This window comes from Nomascus leucogenys, chromosome 5, assembly GCF_006542625.1.
Source record: "Nomascus leucogenys isolate Asia chromosome 5, Asia_NLE_v1, whole genome shotgun sequence".
NCBI lineage: Eukaryota > Metazoa > Chordata > Mammalia > Primates > Hylobatidae > Nomascus > Nomascus leucogenys.
Window position 1 is genome coordinate 105,142,531 of NC_044385.1, and position 19,210 is coordinate 105,161,740.

At 39.8% G+C, this 19,210-nt stretch overlaps 1 protein-coding gene and 1 long non-coding RNA gene across 19 annotated transcripts in view; one reads left to right on the top strand and one right to left on the bottom strand.

The window, feature by feature from the left end:
• RBM26 (RNA binding motif protein 26) overlaps positions 1-2,189 on the bottom strand; it is an 87,536-nt gene extending 85,347 nt beyond the window's left edge. For 13 of the 18 annotated variants that reach the window (XM_030813547.1, XM_030813538.1, XM_030813536.1 and 10 more), the window contains exon 1: positions 1,574-2,189. In XM_030813547.1, the coding sequence (XP_030669407.1) occupies positions 1,574-1,644 (71 nt within the window). In that variant the 5' untranslated portion in view covers positions 1,645-2,189. The remainder of the gene's footprint in view (positions 1-1,573) is intronic. The other 5 variants (XM_030813548.1, XM_030813539.1, XM_030813546.1 and 2 more) reach the window with 3 other exon arrangements.
• On the top strand, positions 2,181-19,176 carry LOC100587563. Its single transcript, XR_178324.3, has 6 exons — positions 2,181-2,348; positions 8,538-8,763; positions 10,984-11,230; positions 13,701-13,782; positions 16,514-16,569; positions 17,742-19,176. It is a non-coding gene; the product is annotated as an uncharacterized LOC100587563 (long non-coding RNA).
• The last annotated feature ends 34 nt before the right edge of the window (positions 19,177-19,210 follow it).

Consider the following 19,210-nt stretch of genomic DNA (forward strand, 5'->3'; position numbering starts at 1 on the left):
CACACTTAGATGTATCCCACAGACTTCATACTTACTGTATTTATTATTATCAAAACTAGCCATCCCCATTCCTTCTCCCCTTAACCTGTTCTCTGCCTTCTCTACTATCACCCGTTCTGTTGCTTGGGTTATCTAAGGCACCACTCTTGATTTCCCTTTCCCTCATCTCCCACATTTAATCCATTAATTTTACTTATGAAATGTATTTAGATCTGCCTGTCTCCACCATCACTCTAATGCAAACTAGCCACATCTCTGCCTACGATACTCTTCTGAATAGTCTCCTTACTTCCATTCTTGCCCTCTCAGTCTCTACAAAATAGGCAGAGTTAAAACAAAATTAAATCAGTCCTTGTCTGCTTTAAATCATCTCACGTCTTCCCATACACGATGTGGCCCCTACCTACTTGTCCAACTTCTTGCCTTTATATTCTCTCCCTCATCGCAAGGCTCCTTCCAGCCACAGTGGCCTTTCTCCTCCTGAAACACACCACAATCACTTCTGCTACAGGGCCTTTCATTTGCTCTTCCTTTTGCAAAGAACGGTCTTTTCCAAGACTGTGACACAGATGGTCCCTTCTCTTTAGGTGTTACTCCAACATCACCTTCTCTGAGAGTCCTTCCTTGAACAATGTGAAGTAGCCCCCCTCATAATCACTTTTACATGATTCTCCATTATTGTAATAATCACAGCTCTATTAATATCTGGATTTATTTGTCTTGTCGATTTTAGAATTTAAAAGCTCTATCCCCAAAGCCTCCCGTAGTATATAGTAGGTACCTAATAACTTTATTAAATAAGTGAATTTTCCCCATTGCATTATTGTAAATCAACAATTCTGATAAAGCACTTTGGTCCATATTATATTTTGTATTACTAAGTCGTCAAAACACTCCTTAAATTTTCCAATCTAAGACTATTACAGCACTCTAACCGCAGCCCCCGACATAAAATCTATCTATAGCATCCCACTTAAAACTGCTAAATATTCCATATGGATGAAGATTCAATTTTCTTCCTCCTCTCCAAGCTAACGAACGTGTAGGCGGGAAAGGGGAATTTTACTGGCCACCTCAGCACCTGTTACATCTTCAATCAGTGAAGAGAGGTGCAGATGAGCCAGACAGCACATGGGAGACGTGGCCTTGCTTTCAGGAATTATATTTAGGTGAAACGTGAGTGATTTAAGCTAGAACTGCCCGAATCCCTAATAAAGGCTATTTCATTTAGAAAAACAAGGTAAAATAGTCTGTAGGAAGTAAAACACAGTCGGTTTCACTAAAATAAACCGATTTTGAGGCCCCCGGAAAATATTGAGGGTGGGGGTTGGAGTCGGTCTATATATAACGGGAAAACGAGACCAGCTCAGCAATAAAATCAAGCTCGACTCAGGCTCTCGGGGGTATCCTGAACCTGGAAGCGAGGTGGACGAGAAGGAGAAGCCACAGAGCCCTGGGACCTCCGTTCACCGCTTCGGCCTCCACCGCAAGCACCTGGGGAAACTGCACAGATCTCTGGGTCCGCCTATCTCCCACTGCCATCCCTGCAAAGAGATATCCCCCGGATACTCACATGGGCTCGAGAGTCTTGCTGAGCCAGGACTTGAGTGCCTCGAAGTTTTCAATGATCATTTTAGAAACCATCCACAGCGGCCCTAAGGCCCGTCACACTCCTCCGCCCGCCCAGGTCGCGGCCGCAACAGCCGCCGCTGCCCCCGCCCCCTCCTCCGCGCGCCGCCCGCGTGGGCCGCGGTGGGAGGCGCCGGTGGCAGGTTCCCGCGGGCCCCGATCGGCGAACAGCTCTGCAGGGACCGCCGCAGGGCACAAGTGCACTGGGTGCCAGGAGCTCTCCGTCCCCGGACCCCGGCCCGGGCTGAAACAGCAACGGTTTGCCCGGGCCCTCCCCCTTCCCTCTTCCCCAACAAATCTACCCAGACCGGAAGCGCGACACGCGCTTAGACCCGGGCCTTCTCTCAGCCTCGGGACCAGGTGCTTGTTGGCTACGTCGAAAAGGCAAAAGTAAAGAAAGCGAAGGCGAAGGGCAGCTCAATGGGAACGATTCAGGGGGTCTTCCCGGCTCCCAGCACCCCCAAGAAGATGGCTGCCGATAAATCTCGCGAGAATTAAAGAAGTCTCGCGGTGGCTCCCGGAGCCTGCTGGGAAGAGACGTAAGGTCGGCAGAGAATGCGCGGGTCGAGTGCTGTAGTTCGATTTTTGCGTGTGTGCGTTGCTTGCGGCCTTTGTGCCTTTTTATTCTTTGCTTACCTTTATGATATAAAGACCTTATTTCTTGCAAGGAGGAAAAGACCGCTGACTTCAGAAACAGCGGGAACCCTAGCTCGTCCCCGGTAAGACGGCCGTGGCCTGTCAACTGGAACGGTCCTGCCGGATGGATCGCTCTTTGAGAGCGTACACACCCGCGTGCGCGACACCAGGTGGCCAGTAGGTTCCAGGTGCAGAGCGCGCTACCTCCTCAATTTACCTAAGTGCCTTACCAGTACCATATTCTGTGTATGCTGTGATGTGAACGAGGTGTGTAAACACAGGCTGGTCTAATGGAGCCCAATGAGACCGCCAGAGGATTAGTGTCTTGTCCAATAGTACTCGACTTGCTGGTAGAGCCCTAATGACTAAGGGATGCCCCAAGGGAAAGGTGAGAGAACCTTCACGTCTCTCAGGTAGTTTCCAGCCTGCGCTTTCCCCCAACTAAAGATAAGTTTTGTTATTTTTAAAATTCTCTTTATTTAGAGCAAATTCAGCCCTATCTCAGATCGGGAAATTATATAGTATCAAAAGAGAGAGTCTTCATATTAGCAACCCAAATAAATAAACTATTTTCCTGGGTGATTAAGTAAGTTTGATTCCTGCTTGAGTTCTATTTAGATACTAGGTGGAATTTTACAAAGGGTCTACGTTCCATGAACTGTAATGGAATGACAATATTCGCAATCTGAAGACATTTTCAGTAAGTAGATCAATAAAAGCTCTTTATGAGAGACACCGATAGGCTAAATTGTTCTTAGGAACTCTGAATTTATAATTTGCTAGAGTGAAGTGTCTTTAAGGATTAGGTGAAAAGATTATGAACTACAAAGCAAGACATTTGTTTTAAAATACAGCATATAGAGTAGAATACAAATTAGAATCTGAATTTGTATTCTAATTTGTAGCTACTGAATAACCAGGGTGTTGATTAAAGTGATTTAGCTAAGTGAAATAAACCAGACATGAAAGGACAAATATGATTCCACTTACATTAAGTATCTAGAATAGTCAAAACTCCTAGAGACAGAAGGTGGAATGGTAGCAAGAGCAGGGGTAGAGAGGGTGCCCAGGAGAAGGGGAAATGAGTTATATTTCAGTGGATAATAGGGTTTCAGTTTAGGATGATTTAGATTCTGGAGATGAGTGGTGTTGTGTGGGTTGCACAATATGAATGTACTTAATGCAGTGGACCATATACTTAATGAAAACGGTAGGTTTTATATGTATTTTACAATAAAAATTGTTTATAAATTTAATATTGCCAAAAGTTAAAATTATATTTGTTTAGTCTGTTTGTTGTAGCCTTGCCACAGGCTGACGCCACCAATATTTTCAACCTTATCACCAGCTATTCTATGACTCTGGCTCTCCACTTCAGCCTTCCAAAGCTTCTGTCAAATACTGTATACCCCAGATAAACTGATTTGCTCACCCTCCCTTTCTCCAGACATTTGTTCACTTTATTTTCCACAGAAAACGCTTCTACTTCTTTCCCTGACTGCTCAAACTTTGCCCATCCATTTCTCATACCACTGTCACTGTCTTATTTAAAGTCTTTTATTCTTCCTAAATAATAGCAAAAGCCTTTTAATATCTTTGCCTTTTATGCTGACCTCCATCTCAGTTCATCTTCAGTTGCCTTCATCATCATTGCCTTTAAGAGCAATAATTCTAAAATTTGGATCTAATCATGTCACTTTCTTGCTTAAAATCTTCAACTTCCACATTATCTTTAGAATAAAACACATTATTTAACATCCTATAAAGGGACTTTCATAAATCAGACACCTTCCTTTTTGCCTAGGAACTCCTTTCAGTGCCTTTCAGTCTTTGCTCCAGCCATCCTAAACTATTTTGAGTTCCTTAAAATAAGTTGTTCCATGAAAAGGCCCTTTATGCAAAGTGCCCCCCAAACATCAAAGGAGAAATCAAATGAACAAAGCAGACAAATCCAGTTTGGTCAGTAAAGAGTGTTTTGTTGGGGTAACTTACAGACAGAAGCATGGTCTTCAGTGGCAGCAAGACAGGTATATCTCTGCCCTATTACTCCCCAGACCAGTACTTACATGCCATAAGGAAAGGGTGTACGTACTCTATAGAGACATTTAAAGGCAACCCTCCAGACAGGCAAGAATGCTATATACATCATAGCCTGTAATTTGTGTGATAACATCAGAGTTGCTTTGTTCTTAAACTAAGGACGTAAATAAAGTAATAATCACAAGGCTGGGGCTAATCAGAAGGCAACATGACAAATTAGCATTCAAGATGGAGTAAACGTTTGTCTCCACAGAAGTGTGTCCTCTCACTAAATTGAGCCATTGCAAAATGTGTTTCTCTACCTTTCATTTAATAGATTCCTACTTATGTGTCAAAATGCAGTGCATACAGCATCGCCTTTGGAAATCCATCTTTGACCTCCCTTCTCTAAAGCAAGAGTCCCTCTGAGATTTTCTGACACCAGCCTGTGATTGCTTCTTTTACAGCACTCATAGCTTTATTTTTGCAAGTATGTGATTATTTGTTCTTTAGTGGATTATAGCTTTGAATCCCCCGCTTCAAGAACAGCTGCTAATATATACAGCTAATTATTCACGGTGGTTCTGTAAAAAAGCCACAAATGCTGAATTAGTGAATATGGAACCATTGCTCCTAGGAGAAATGCAGGATTAGGTTCCTTCAAGCCTCTTATCAAATGTTTGTCAACCAGCCCATAAATACCTTGTGTTATGTGTGTTTCTTTTTAAAGGCACCTTATGTAGGAAAAAAAAAATTTTTAAGGCACCTTATTTAATATAGTTGATTCATTAACATTGAACTCATAGCCAGTAGCACTATAACTCATGCTTACCTGGTTTATGTATTTTCTCTTTAAAAAGAAAGAAGAGCCTTCTGGCACTTAGGGACCTAGATAGCCTCATCACTACACAGTGAAATCACAAAAAGCCATCTAAAGACACAAAAATATGGCACTAATAGACCATGAAAAGGACACTTGTTTCCAGTGTGAGAGCTAAAACAGGAAGGCAGAGCATCCCCTTGTTTCACCAAAGCTGGGAACATGTGCATCAGGTGACTCAAATTTTTTGCCTCCGTTCATGTCGACAAATGACTGCAAAAGCATTCCAAGTATTGATTTGGGCATCGCAAATAAATTTTAGCATGTAGGCAAACTCACAAATACAGAATCTGCAAGTAATAAGGATCAACTATATTTTTTGAATGACCAAAGGAAGCCGTACCACTTCCATGAAACCTTTCCCGGCCACTGTAGCTGATAGCAATATCTTCCTCCTCTAAATTTATGGTACAGTGCTTATAATCACTTCACGGTGAGTTATTTTTGCTTCCTAGAATGCTTCTCTTCCTTAACCATTAACATTTATCTTTCATTTATCCGTGCTTCATCTTCTTCGGCCCTGCCTTCAAAGGTGACAATTAGCTGATGTAATCATCAATTCTAAGAGAAGACTAAACAGCTGCCATAGACTACTTTCTCTATTCAGTAACATGTACATTTTGGAATGTCCAGTATTAGGTTACCTGCTTAACGTTTTCCAATACACCATGTTCTTTCAAGGCCATGTGACTTTATTAGCACTGTTCCTTTTGCCAGAATGATTTTCCTTATTGCTCAAATGTCAGTACCTCAATGATACCCTGGACAAAGGTCTAGCTCCCTACCTGTAGAACAGGAGTTAAAACATTTACTGTGAGGAGTAAAACATTTACTGTGAAGAGATTGTGAGGACAGATAAAAATAAAACATTTTATTTAGTTTTCTCATCTTTCTCGACCTTATGAGCTCTTTTAAGGACTGGGCTCAAGTTTATTCCTCTTTCTACATCCTGCACTTAACTCAGTGTCTGAAACTCAGAAAATGTTTATTGAAGACACATGCTTCATTTTAAATAGGAAGGAAGCAGAGGCAGGAGAAAATATTTTAGATAGGAGTGATACGCCCTCTAACAGATCTATATTTCTTTATGGTTTATTACCATAAGTTGCCTTCATCTTTTAGCTGCACTGATCCCAGGTATATTCTCTATAGTGTGCTGAACTCCTCCTCAGGTTTTTCTAGCTCTCTCCTCTAGTTGAATACAGTCTTACTACTCTCAATAGTGCTTTTGAAGTCTTGTTTAAAAACAGTCTGCATTTCCAGATCACAAAGAGATTCTGTATTTTCTTCTATTTCTTTTGCAGTCCATTACTCTACTTAGAATCACACTTAAGTCTTTATTCTCTCTGTAATACATCCCTGTTTGTGGTGTAAAGTGAGGATCTAGGCCATTTTTTTTCTGTAAGTCTACTCACTCAGTTTATTCTTTCCTGTTGATTTTTTTTCTTTTTTTTTTTTTCCTGGGACAGAGTCTCGCACCATCTCTCAGGCTGGAGTGCAGTGGCGCAATCTTGGCTCACTGCAACCTCTGCCTCCCAGGTTCAAGCAATTCTGCCTCAGCCTCCCAAGTAGCTGGGACTATAGGCATGCACCACCATGCCCATCTAATTAGAGATGGGGTTTCACCATGTCGGCCATGCTATTCTTGAACTCCTGGCTTCAAGTGATCGGCCCGCCTCGGCTTCCTAAAGTGTTGGGGTTACAGGTGTGAGCCACCGTGCCTAGCCTACTTCCTGTTTGATTTTTGATGCCACTTATATCTTTCTGTTTTCATTTGTGTTCTGCTTCAGACCTATTTTTCAATTGGTCAATTTGTCTGTGACTACTCCAGTACCATGTTGCTTTTATTTACTATTGTATTATAGAATATCTTAATATATAATAAGGCAAATCCCTCTTCTTTGCTCTTTTTCAAATTTAGCTTGGCTAAATATGAATCTTGGTCTGGCACAGTGGCTCACATCTATAACCCCAGCACTTTGGGAGGCCGAGGCAGGTGGATCACTTGAGGTCAGGAGTTCAAGACCGGCCTGGCCAACATGGTGAAACCCCATCTCTACTAAAAATACAAAAATTAGCCAAGTGTGTTTGCACACACCTGTAGTACCCAGCCCAGAGGCTGAGGTGGGAGAATCGCTTGAACCTGGGAAGTGGAGTTGTCAGTGAGCCGAGATTGAGCCACTGTACTCCAGCTTTGGCAACAGAGTGAAACTACGTCTAAATAAATAAATACATAAGTAAATGTGAATCTTTAGTTTTCCAAATACATAGAACAAGATTGTTGAACTGTAAACAAAAAATTCTTCATTGAAGTTATGGATTAATTTGGATTGAATTGACATCCTACAATGTATAGCAGTCACAGAGGTGTGCAGCTCAGATCTCCCTTCAAGAAAGGACTCACTGCCCGACTGCAAGGATCTTAGTTACCTGACACAGCCTCCAGTTGTTAACTCTTTCTAGGTTCACCTCAGCTTTCAAGTTGAAGTTACACTATTCTCAGGGCAAACCCTCTCCCCCATGCCCATCCCCAGCTCAAGTCTGAGCAAGGGATAAGGACCTGCTTGATATTGGGATGGCAGAAGTATTGTCAGACCTGCATGGTAATCTAATGGCTCTCCCACCCAATTCTGCTTTCCCCCTTTCCATTTCACAGGTGCTACTCTCCAGTAAACTTTTTGCACTTTTAACCCCATCTCAGCATCCACTTCCCAGAGAACACCGTAACACAAATTTAATCATCTGATTCATTCTATTTTTGTACATTTTAAAAATCATAGTTAATAATAAAATTATAAGTATTATGAAAGAGGAAACTATGAACCATTTTAGCAATTTAGACTGTAAAGGCTCAAGCATGGTTTCTCTAAGGATATGAAATTTAAATGGTTAAGAAAAGTGAATAATGAGTAAAAGTAGAAACAAGAACATTCCAGCACACATAATAGCTTGTAGGATGTTCCTGAGGTAAAGAAGAGTCAGGATCTTAAGGACAGAGTGGTGGGAGGGTATCAAATTGGGGACATGGGGAATGGCTGTCAGTCAAGTTAGAGGTAAAAAAATTTCATGTTAAGATTTTGGAACTGGATTTTATTTAAAATAATGATGTGAAGCCACTGAAAGGTTTTTGGTGTGGCAGGATAAATTTAAAATATGAACACACCAACGCATAGTTCTTTTAAGAAAGAACCTGATTAAATTTGGGAATTTTAAAATAAAAACAGGAAGCACATCGTACTCTAATATAATAATTCAAGGGTTTTTATTTTCCTAGAAGATCAAGGTCATGTTAATAAAGGGAATATGGTTTTCTTATCTGTGTTAAGACACTGATGACTTGCAAAGAAAAGTAACACTTTTGTGATATCCATAGGTAATTCAAGAGGAAACACTTGAGCAATTACTGATGTTGTAAACTGGGATCAGAAGACATACATGGTATCGTATCCCAGGCCAGGCACAGTGGCTCACACCTGTAATCCCAGCACTTTGGGAGGCTGAAGGCGGCAGATCACTTGAGGTCAGGAGTTCGAGACCAGCCTGGCTTACATGGTGAAACCCATCTCTACTAAACATACAAAAATTAGCTGGACATGGTGGTGGGTTCCTATAATCCCAGCTACTTGGAAGGAAGGCTGAGGCAAGAGAATCACTTGAACCCAGGAGGCAGAGGTTGCAGTGAACCAAGATTGCGCCACTGTACTCCAGCCTGAGCAACAGGGCAACAGGGCAAGACTCCATCTCAAAAGAAAAAACAAAAACAAAAAGAAAACATACTATCATATCCCCCTAAATTGAACCAGAGCACTTCTGGCATAAAAAGCTTTTTTAAGGCCGACCGCAGTGGCTCACGCCTGTAATCCCAGCACTTTGGGAGGCTGACGGGTGGATCACCTGAGGTCAGGAGTTTGAGACCAGCCTGTCCAACATGGCAAAACCATGTCTCTATTATAATACAAAAATTAGCCAAGCACAGTTTCACACACCTGTAATCCCAGCTACTCGGGAGGCTGAGGCAGGAGAATCACTTGAACACAGGAGGCAAAGGTTGCAGCAAGCCAAGATCACACCACTGCACTCCAGCCTGGGAAACAGACTGAGACCCTGTCTCAAAAAAACCAAAAGCTTTTTTTGTTTTTATGTGTGTGTGATGGAGTCTCTCTGTGTCACCCAGGCTAGAGTACAGTGGCATAATCTCAGCTCACTACAACCTCTGCCTCCTGGGCTCAAGTGATCCTCTCACCTCAGCCTCCTGAGTAACTGGGACCACAGGCACATGCCACCCACGCCTGGCTAATTTTCTTTTTGTATTTTTGGTAGATGGGGTTTTACCATGTTGCCCAGGCTGATCTCTTGAGCTCAAGTGATCAGCCTCTCAAAGTGCTGGGATTACAGGCATGAGCCACCACACCTAGCTAAAAAGCTTTGAGAGGCAATCACCAACTCTTCAGTGGGCACTGTTTATACCCGTGATTAATTATGACTCCATCTCCATAGGTGCTGTGGAACTGTTTATGGATATGGTTATGGTGGGTAATAATCATCACAGTACAAAGGTATATATACATATATACATATATTGCATGTTCATATGCACACACATGCAGACACTCACAAAGTCTCCCATACAGACTATCAAATGAGGACAGGTAAGTGTCCTTAGAGGAAAAACATGTATGTAATATTATTAAAAATCATGTTAGTGAAGTGATGTGATACCTGTGCTATCAAAATGATTTGAAATGGAATAAGGGGAGAGAGTAGAGTATCAATGAAATAAGATTGGCCATGAGTTGATTGTGGTTGAAACTGGATGATGGGGATGGATATAATTCTTTCAGCTCTTACATATTGAAATTTTCCATAATAAAAAACCTTTTAAAAAAATCTGTTAAGGAAGAGAAAGCCAGAAAACAAAAAGATCTCTGGGAAGGCCTAATAGACTGGCTACAATGGAAGTTCCAGGAAAGCAGAGATTTCGCCTGTCTTTTCTGCAAATGTATCTCTTGTGCTTAGAGAAGTTGATAGCACATGGCAGGTTCTCTTGTTGAATGAATGAATTGGAGAATAAAACCTGTAACCTAGGTGACAGTCTGTCAGCTCAGACAGAGTCAAGAATCCTTGGGTTCACTCACCTGTCACACTACACCTGTCACACTACAAATGGCATTTGTTAGTTATTATAAGAATAAATACTTAAAACCTGTCCAAGAGAAAGCAGATTCACAGACTTCCACCATGGATTTCATACATAGGTATATACATGCTTATATGCATATAATCCCACCTAGAAAGCTACTATCATATCATTTCATTTCATTCCTTTTTTTTTCAACGAATATTTATTGTAGAGGTATCTCTGTCTTTCAAGCCGAAAATCGGGGAAAAAATCAGAAAAGAAATCTTATTTGCTTATTAATTGAAGTGTGGGAAGGCACAGATAATCTTTTGAAGAAAATTCACCTTTACATATTGTTCTTAGTTCCTTAGTAGCCTTAGGACAAAACTGTTAAAAAGGTAATGATGTAGAACCTTAATTAGGGCTTTTGAAATTTGAAGCCATTTTTATTGGGGGCCAGAACTTAAGCCAGGAAAACAACCAATAACATTGCAATAACAAACATTAGGCATAATGAAATGCCCTTAGGACACACTCTCTAAAGTTTTAAAGCTGCACTATCCCATTCCTCCAGACAACAAAGAGAAAAAACAATCTACATCACCCACAAACAATAGTGCATAAGTTAGGAACAGGCTAGGTTTGGCTGCAGTAATGAACAACAAGGGTTCATTTCTCAAATTCTGCATGTCCATTACAGGTTAGCTGCACCTCTACCTCACGTGGTCCTCCAGGTCCCAGGCTGATGGAGCAGCCTCTGTGTGTTTGGGATGTTGTCAGTCATAATGGTGGACACAAAAGAGATTATGACAAACCGTGTATTGTCTCCTACAATTTCTGCTCACAGAAGTGAACATCACTTCTTTCCACGTTTCATTGACCAGAGCAAGTCATGTGACCAAGCCTGATTCAAAATAGGCTGGAGCAAGGAGGAGCAGCAAACATAAGTGAGTTTATAATATAATCTACCATACAAGGTAAACTAGAATTTAGGAATGAGCTCAAAGCCTGCATTTCATGTAACTGCCAAAGCTCACACAGGATTTGACCTTCCTTCCCAGAAGAAAGAGTTGACTCCCTTAACAGCGTCGGCTGGACCAATTTCTGGCTGTGGAAGCAGCATCCATCACAAACTGTTGTCTTAGCAAATGAATAGTAAACATAGGGATAGAACAAACTACACTGCCACATACCATAGCCACTACCAATGTGTGGCTGTTGAGTTCTTGTGGCTATTTAGAATTGTGGTGTGCAGTAAGTATAAAATGTGCACCAAATTTCAAAGCCTTAGAAAAAATGTGAACAATGTTTTTCACTTGCTCCTCAACAACAAAAAAGTAAAATATCTTAATTTTTACATTAATTGCACATTGAAAGAATATTTGGATATATTGGCCTATTAATATACTAAGTAAAGTATATTAATAAAATTAATTTCACGTTTTTTTTTTTGAGACAGAGTCTCACTCTGTTGCCCAGGCTGGAGTGCAGTGGCGCGATCTCTGCTCACTGCAACCTCTGCCTCCCAGGTTCAAGTGATTTCTCCTGCCTCAGCCTCCTGAGTAGCTGGGATTACAGGCGCCTGCCACCACACCTATCTAATTTTTTTGTATTTTTAGTAGAGACAGGGTTTCACCATGTTGGCCAGGCTAGTTTTGAACTCTTGTCCTTAAGTGATCTGCCCGCCTTGGCCTCTCAAAGTGCTAGGATTACAGGCATGAGCCACTGTGCCTGGCCCTCACCTTTTTATTATTATTTTTTATTTAAAAGTGTGGCCCCTAGAAAACTTAAAATTACATATGCAGCTCACATTATATTTTTATTGGACAGTGCTTTCCTAAAATGTAAGAACTTTTTTCTCTCCTTACGTGAAATAAAGGGGAGAAATAAAGAGCTCAGTGTATTAATAGAGTAACTCTTAGTCCTCTTACTCTGTACTGCTTTGGTATGTTTTAGAATGCTTCTATGAAACTACTGCTGAAAACATCATTGGCGTTTGTTCAGTTTGGGAAGCTCAGGTGTAGTAGGACCCAGGGAGGGAAGAGTACCTGCAGGGAGACCAGCCAGTACTGAGAGCAAAGTGGGGGCCACCACCCTTCCTTTTGTGAATTATTAAGTAAGAATAAACATTTACCAGCAGATGAATTACTGGATAGAGATGAACACTCATCAGCAGTGTGAGGCCCCATAGCTTCTCTGATCTCTCTCACCAGAGACTATTAAGAGGTATACCCATTCTAGTTCAAGGAAAAGCCTTCTACAACTGGCTTACATGAGTAAGGGAAGGCTGTAATTAGATTTGTATGGAGAATGTATGGGGCTGAGGTGGGGGTAGCCAAGAAAGATACAATGGGGAGTGGTAGAAGAAGGAAACAATTAGGAGAATATTGTAAGGGTCCACTTGAGATGTTGGAAGTTTGAACTAGAGTATTAATGGTGTTGATCTTTTCAAAGTTGTTAAAAAAACAACTATTCAGCTCTATCATTTGAAGATCTGCTTTCAGCCACCATTCTTTCCTTTTCTCTTTAAACGCAAGCAAGAGTTGTTTGTACTCATTGTCCCAGCTTCCTCTCCTCACATCACTCCAGTTCAGTATGAACTAGCTTCTGTCTCTATCATTTTACCAAAACACTTCTTGCCAAGGTTATCAGTGACTTGCTTTTCACTGACATTGACTAAATGTAATATCCACATTTAGTCTTGTGTTATTTGATTAAATATAACATTTGACAACATTGTTCACGTGTTTTTTTCTTGAAACACTTTTTTCCCTACTATTTTTATTGTATCACAATCTTCTTGGGTTTTTTCCCCCGATTTTTCTGAACACTCTAATGTATCCTTCTTGAACTTCAACCACACTTCATATGGATGTGCCTTGGAATTCCTGTTGGTCCTTTTTTCAATCTAAACATGATCCCCAACCCATCTTATCTATTTTTACTATTTCAACTCCTATATCCATGCTGATGTTTCCCAAAGGTCATTACTTGGATGTCTTCTAGGCATCTCTAATCAGTCTCTAAAACTAAACTCATTATCTTCACTAACCAATTTTGCCTCTTTCCTGTGATATATAACTCATAGAAAGCCACCATCATCCAATTGCTTAAGTCGAAAATCTAGGTATCATCCTTCTCCTTTTACCACTATCCAATTAATATCCCAATGAATATCTATTGAGTCTTCTTCCTAAGCATACCTAGAATCTACTCATTGTCATTCAACCCAGATGATACACTGCAGCCAAAGAAATCCATTAAAGCCCCCTCTGATCATGTAAACCCTTATTGGCTCCCCATATCCCAGGCTAAAGTACAAATTTATTAATTGTAATACTTAATTGAAATTAACTGCGTTTTATGGTATTAAGCACTGTTCTAAATGCTTTACATTTATTTATTCTCACAATTTAGCATTCCCAGTTTACAGCTGAGGAAATTAAGCTTCACGTTGCCCAAGTTTATAGAATGAGTCAATGGCAGAGGTTGAACTCAGGTCAGTAATCAACACCACATCCTTAACCACATGCTTTCTTACATCTTTCATTAATTGACACCTGCCTAGCTCTTCAGCTTCTCCCATTCTCCACTTTTTACATTCTACAATGGTGCCATACCATGTATCTGCAGAATCCAGAACAGTACCGCATTATGCAATAGATGAACTGGTATATGCTGAATAAATCATCAACACGGGTATGAATATATTTTTAGAGTATTTATTATTTTTTAAATGATGAGAACATGGGAAAAATCAGAAAGACTTCCCTACATGTTGTTTTATAGTTAACATTATTTTATTTTGAATTTCAAGTGGGAGAGCACTATAATATTTTGGTGCATAGAGCCTGTAAATTCCTTAATCTATTTCTACAAACAAGCCATGTTGTCCGTCATTGTACTCTTCGCACAAAGAGCCCCTTCGGTTTAGAACATTTACCATGCCCAACCCTATCCTTCATCTAACTCCAGGACTTACCTTAAAAGTCACTTTCTCCAGGAAACCTTCCCTGACTGGGCTGAGTGTTCACAGGGTTTATCCCTGTTACAATTACATCACGTTGTATTGTTAAAAGATTAGGTTCCTTGAAGGCAAAAGCTTTTTTTCACCCACTGTTTTATTCCCCAAATCTAACATAGAATAGATGATACATTTTTAAACAGTCATTTATCACTTTTTTCCTACATTATAATTACCATTTTTGAAATGTTGATTGACACTTGTCTGACTCTTAAGGTGCCATGAAGTGAAACATTAGTCCACAAGAAAGGCTGTTTTTTTTTTTTTTTAATGGGCTTTCTTTGATATTTTAAATCTCCCATAGAAAGAGGAAAAAATGAACTAGTTTTAAAAAAAAGAATTACAGGGTTTTTGTTTGTTTGTTTGTTTGTTTTTCCTGAGGCAGTCTCGCTCTGTCGCCCAGGCTGGAGTGCGGTGGCGCCATCTCGGCTCACTGCAAGCTCCGCCTCCCGGGTTCACGCCATTCTCCTGCCTCAGCCTCCCGAAGTAGCTGGGACTATAGGCGTCCGCCAACCCGCCCGGCTAATTTTTTGTATTTTTAGTAGAGACGGGGTTTCACCGTGTTAGCCAGGATGGTCTCGATCTTCTGACCCCGTGATCCGCCCGCCTCGGCCTCCCAAAGTGCTGGGATTACAGGTGTGAGCCACCGCGCCCGGCCCAAGGTTTTTGTATGTTTTGCATTTTAAGGAGCTAGAAAGGTAGAGAAGGCTAAACGCCATCTCCATCTCAGTGTTTTTGTTTGTTTTGCATTTTAAGGAGCTAGAAAAGTAGAGGAGGCCAAAAGCCATCTCTACTCATATTTCCAAACACCTGGTAAATTTCTACAGTAATGTCGTCTCTCACAGTTTGTTCACGCTTCCCATATTCAGGGCTTTGAGTAGTGTCCTCCCACACTGATTCTGGATTTGTCCAAGTGATTTGCTTTGCTAGTGATATTAAGGTAAATATGATGAGATAAAAATAAATGTAATGCAAGAAACAACTTGAAAAGTGCTTGAATGCTGAGGCTGCCATGTGATGAGGTCCCAGTAAGATCCAGCCTGACAACCACCAGGCATGTGAGTGAGACCATCCTAAACCAACCAACTTGCACAGCTAGTGCAAACCAAAAGAACTCCCCAGCAACTCACAGAATGGTGAGAAGTAATAAATGTTTTTAAGCCACTAAGCTTGGGGTAGTGAACATTGATACAATGCCTAACACACACACAGGCTCGTGACGTCCATTGACATATATTTTTCTTATAACACAGCTTGTAGTTACATTCATTCAACCAATATCCATCGTCGATTTACTTATATAAGAAGAAATTCTTTTTTAAAAAATGAAATTAACTCACTGCATCAAAGGAAATGCTGAATAGACTTCCAAGGCACCAGCAACCATCAAATCTCTAGGAATCAGAGCTGCTAAAACTTGTTCAGTCATGGACTTTCTCTATAGAATGCCCCTGCATTCAGCTGACTCAGTAACAATCACCTACCCTGGGTGTTGAGATACAAATTATCAAAATAGAGAATCTAATTGACTTTGCTTAAGTGTATGCCTATCACTTTGAGTAAGGAAGAGGGATTTATTACAAATAGAAGTTGGGAGATCACTTGGCATGCTAAAAGTTGTGACTTTAATAAAGATAATACTTTAACAAGAACCAGATTCTAATTTTTTCTTCAATAAACTAATAACTTTTTGCATGTAATTTTTCAGAAGGTAGATATTAATTTATATGAGATGGAGAGCTGTATGTTTGAAAGACAAATTCAAATCACAAACAAACATACAAGTATGCAAAACATCAAAACAAACCTAGTGCAAATTATCATTATATAAGACTTTCTGGGAGCTGAAAAAGCAATAATGATCTTATAAGGTCTTGCATGGGTTTTTCCATCAATTTAAGATTCTTTAGATTCACACCGTGTTCTATTTCCTCTGAGTTTCCCTAACCCCTACAGCCTCTACTCCCTTCTCCTTCTTGTGACCTCTTCCAATACTTAACTGATCAGCTACTTCTTTATATGAATTTTTTTTGCCAAGTAGGTTTTAATCTGTTTCAGATAAGAATTCAGTTTTTATTTTTTTGTATCCTTTTATACAAAAAAAATGATTTTTATATGATTAGTATTTTATTCAATAACTGTTTAAAAGTATAGAAACTGAATAGGAGTTTAAGAATAACCTAATTCAGTATCTTCACATTTACAGATGACAAAATTGGGATCTGGACGTGTGCAAGGACTTTTCCAAAGTCAGCTGGAAAGGTAATAGAAGAAATAAGTCACCTGCTGTAAGATCCAGGGACAGATTCAATTCAGGCTTTGTTAATTGACAGAATGTGATAGCTATTTAATTCAGGCTTTGTTAATTGACAGAATGCAATAGCTATTTAATTAAAAATAGACTGAAATAAAATGCTAAAATAAAAAAGCTAACCACAAAATAGTGATATTAAATCACATTATTATTTATGCATTAGTTCATTTCCTCAATATTTGGACTATAAATATATGAATATATCAACAAAAAATTTAAAACGGAATGTCTGTAATAAAGGATACAAATAATAGATACAAACGGCCTTGGACATTTTGGTAATTATGATTTGATAGGTATGAGAGGCAAAATGCACAAGGCTGTTGGTCCTCCTCCTTTTTTTAGTATATTTTGCCATTAATTTTAAGCTAGGAGAAAGTTTTAAAAGGTTTATAGATGGCCCAAAGGCATGAATATGAGAAATGTTGGCCTTTATTTGTGCTTTTTCATGAAAAATATTTAAACTGAAAAGGAAAGAAATTATTACATGAGATTTGTTGTTCTTTCATTTTCTCAAATAATGGATGTCTTTAAAACCTTTTCATCTAATTTTAGTGACTTTGTTTTTTTTTTTGGCAATAATATAAGATTACTGTCTCGTGTGTGTGTGTGTGTGTGTGTGTGTATAAAATACAGGAGATTCTTGAAAAATGGCAACTTAGCCATAACTCCCTTTCCCTCTCTTCCATCTCTAAGACATTTGCCTCCCTTGAGCCAAATCCTTGCCAAGGCCTATAGGAAGGTAGGAGAAGGTGGGACCTTGACCTGTGTTGGGGACTCTTCTATGGGAAGTTGGTCCACAACTTGCTCCCCCATGGACTAAGCAAACAAGTGAAGAACAGTGGTATTGGTGGCTTCTGAACCTCTTAATCCTGAATAGTTTGGTTTTCACAGATCTCTGGGAAGATACCCTCCCTTCAACAAAGTTGGTATAGCACCATATGAGAGAGTCTTAGATTTCATTGACTCCCAAAAGTCCAAGAAGTTTATTGGGGGTAATGAGTCTTCCCTGCTTATATTAGTTATCTGTTGCCATCTAATGAATTACTCCAAACCTTAGGGGCTTACTTAAAGCAACAAACGTTCATTACATCACAGTTTCTGTGTGTTATGATTGTAGGAGCTGCTTAGTTGAGAGGTTCGGGCTCCAGAGTCTCCTGTGAAGTTGCAGTCAAGATGTCTGCTGGGACCCCAGTCATTTGAAGCCCTGTCTGGGGCAGGAGAATCTAGGTCCAAAATGGCCGTTGCAGGAGTCCTCATCCACACCATGTGGGGCCTCTTCATAGATGTTCAAGTGTCCTCATGGCATGGCCACTGGCTTTCCCCAAACTAAGCAGTCTAAAAGAGCATAAGACAGAGCCCACACTGTCTTTTGTGAATTAGCCTTGGAAGTCTAACAGGGTTACTTCCACCACATTCATTAGTCGTTAGGTACAGCTCACATTCATGGGGAGGAAAATCAGGGCCTGTCTTTAGATAGGAGATGTATCAAAGAATTTGTGGACATACTTTAAAATCACAGCACTACTCTTGATGTACTAAGTCAGTGACTCCCCCACGAGTCTCACAGAGAATTGACTCCTTGCCCACCTATACTACTTTTGTGGGTAGAGATTCACGTAGTGTGCTGGTTATTCAACCAGTGGCTTTCTAGAATACAAAATGTATGGATACATATATATGTTCTAAGTTTTACTGATATGAAGAATGTGTAGCACAGAATTTATAAATAAGAAAATATACAGTATTATTTATTGTAAATTCCATAAAACCTATTGTTTTTCACAAAAGGTTTTAGTTTATTTTTCCCAAATGCTTGTATCGGTAACATTTTCTGTATTACTTTTTTATGTCCAGGCAATCAACAAAACTGAAAAAGCCCAGCCTTGTAGCATTCGCCAGTTATTGTGTACATGTCCCCACCATGGTGGATTTCAAGTTACCACTATGATATCACAGAACGCAGAATTGGAAGGAGATTCACAGCAGCACCCCATTATACTATATTTTTACCATACAGATGCAGTCGGTGTAAATTACCTGAGGAGCATAAATAATAATAAACTGAAGTTAAATAATTAGGAAATGATTTTGAAAATTGTGTTGGTTTTTAATATAAGTAATGTTTTATATGTCAGCTTTAATAAAATCTGTCTTTAACAACTAGCTTGAAGAATTCTTGAAAAATTAATAATCAGCTCTCATGAGCTAGTGACAACTGGCTTCAGTGCACCCCTGACTAGAAACACCTTTGCCTTCCACCACATGTGGAATTCCCAGTATTTCAACAATCAGAATTTAGCTTATGAGCCAACCAAGAAAAATAACATCTTATGTAAGAGACAGCAATTTGAGAGAGGAATATCAGTCAGAAGAAACAAGGGGAAAGTAAAACTTGTAAAAGAGAGATGAAAATTTGAATTTTTTAAAAGGCATCCTTAAGCAGATTTAAGTACAACACAAAAAGTTAAAGAATTTAGTAGATAAATAGAAAGATGAGGTGATTACCACTGAGACACAGATCAATGATCTGGAAGATAAAAACAAATGATAAAAATAAAAGTATCTTGAAATTTTGCAAAGTACATC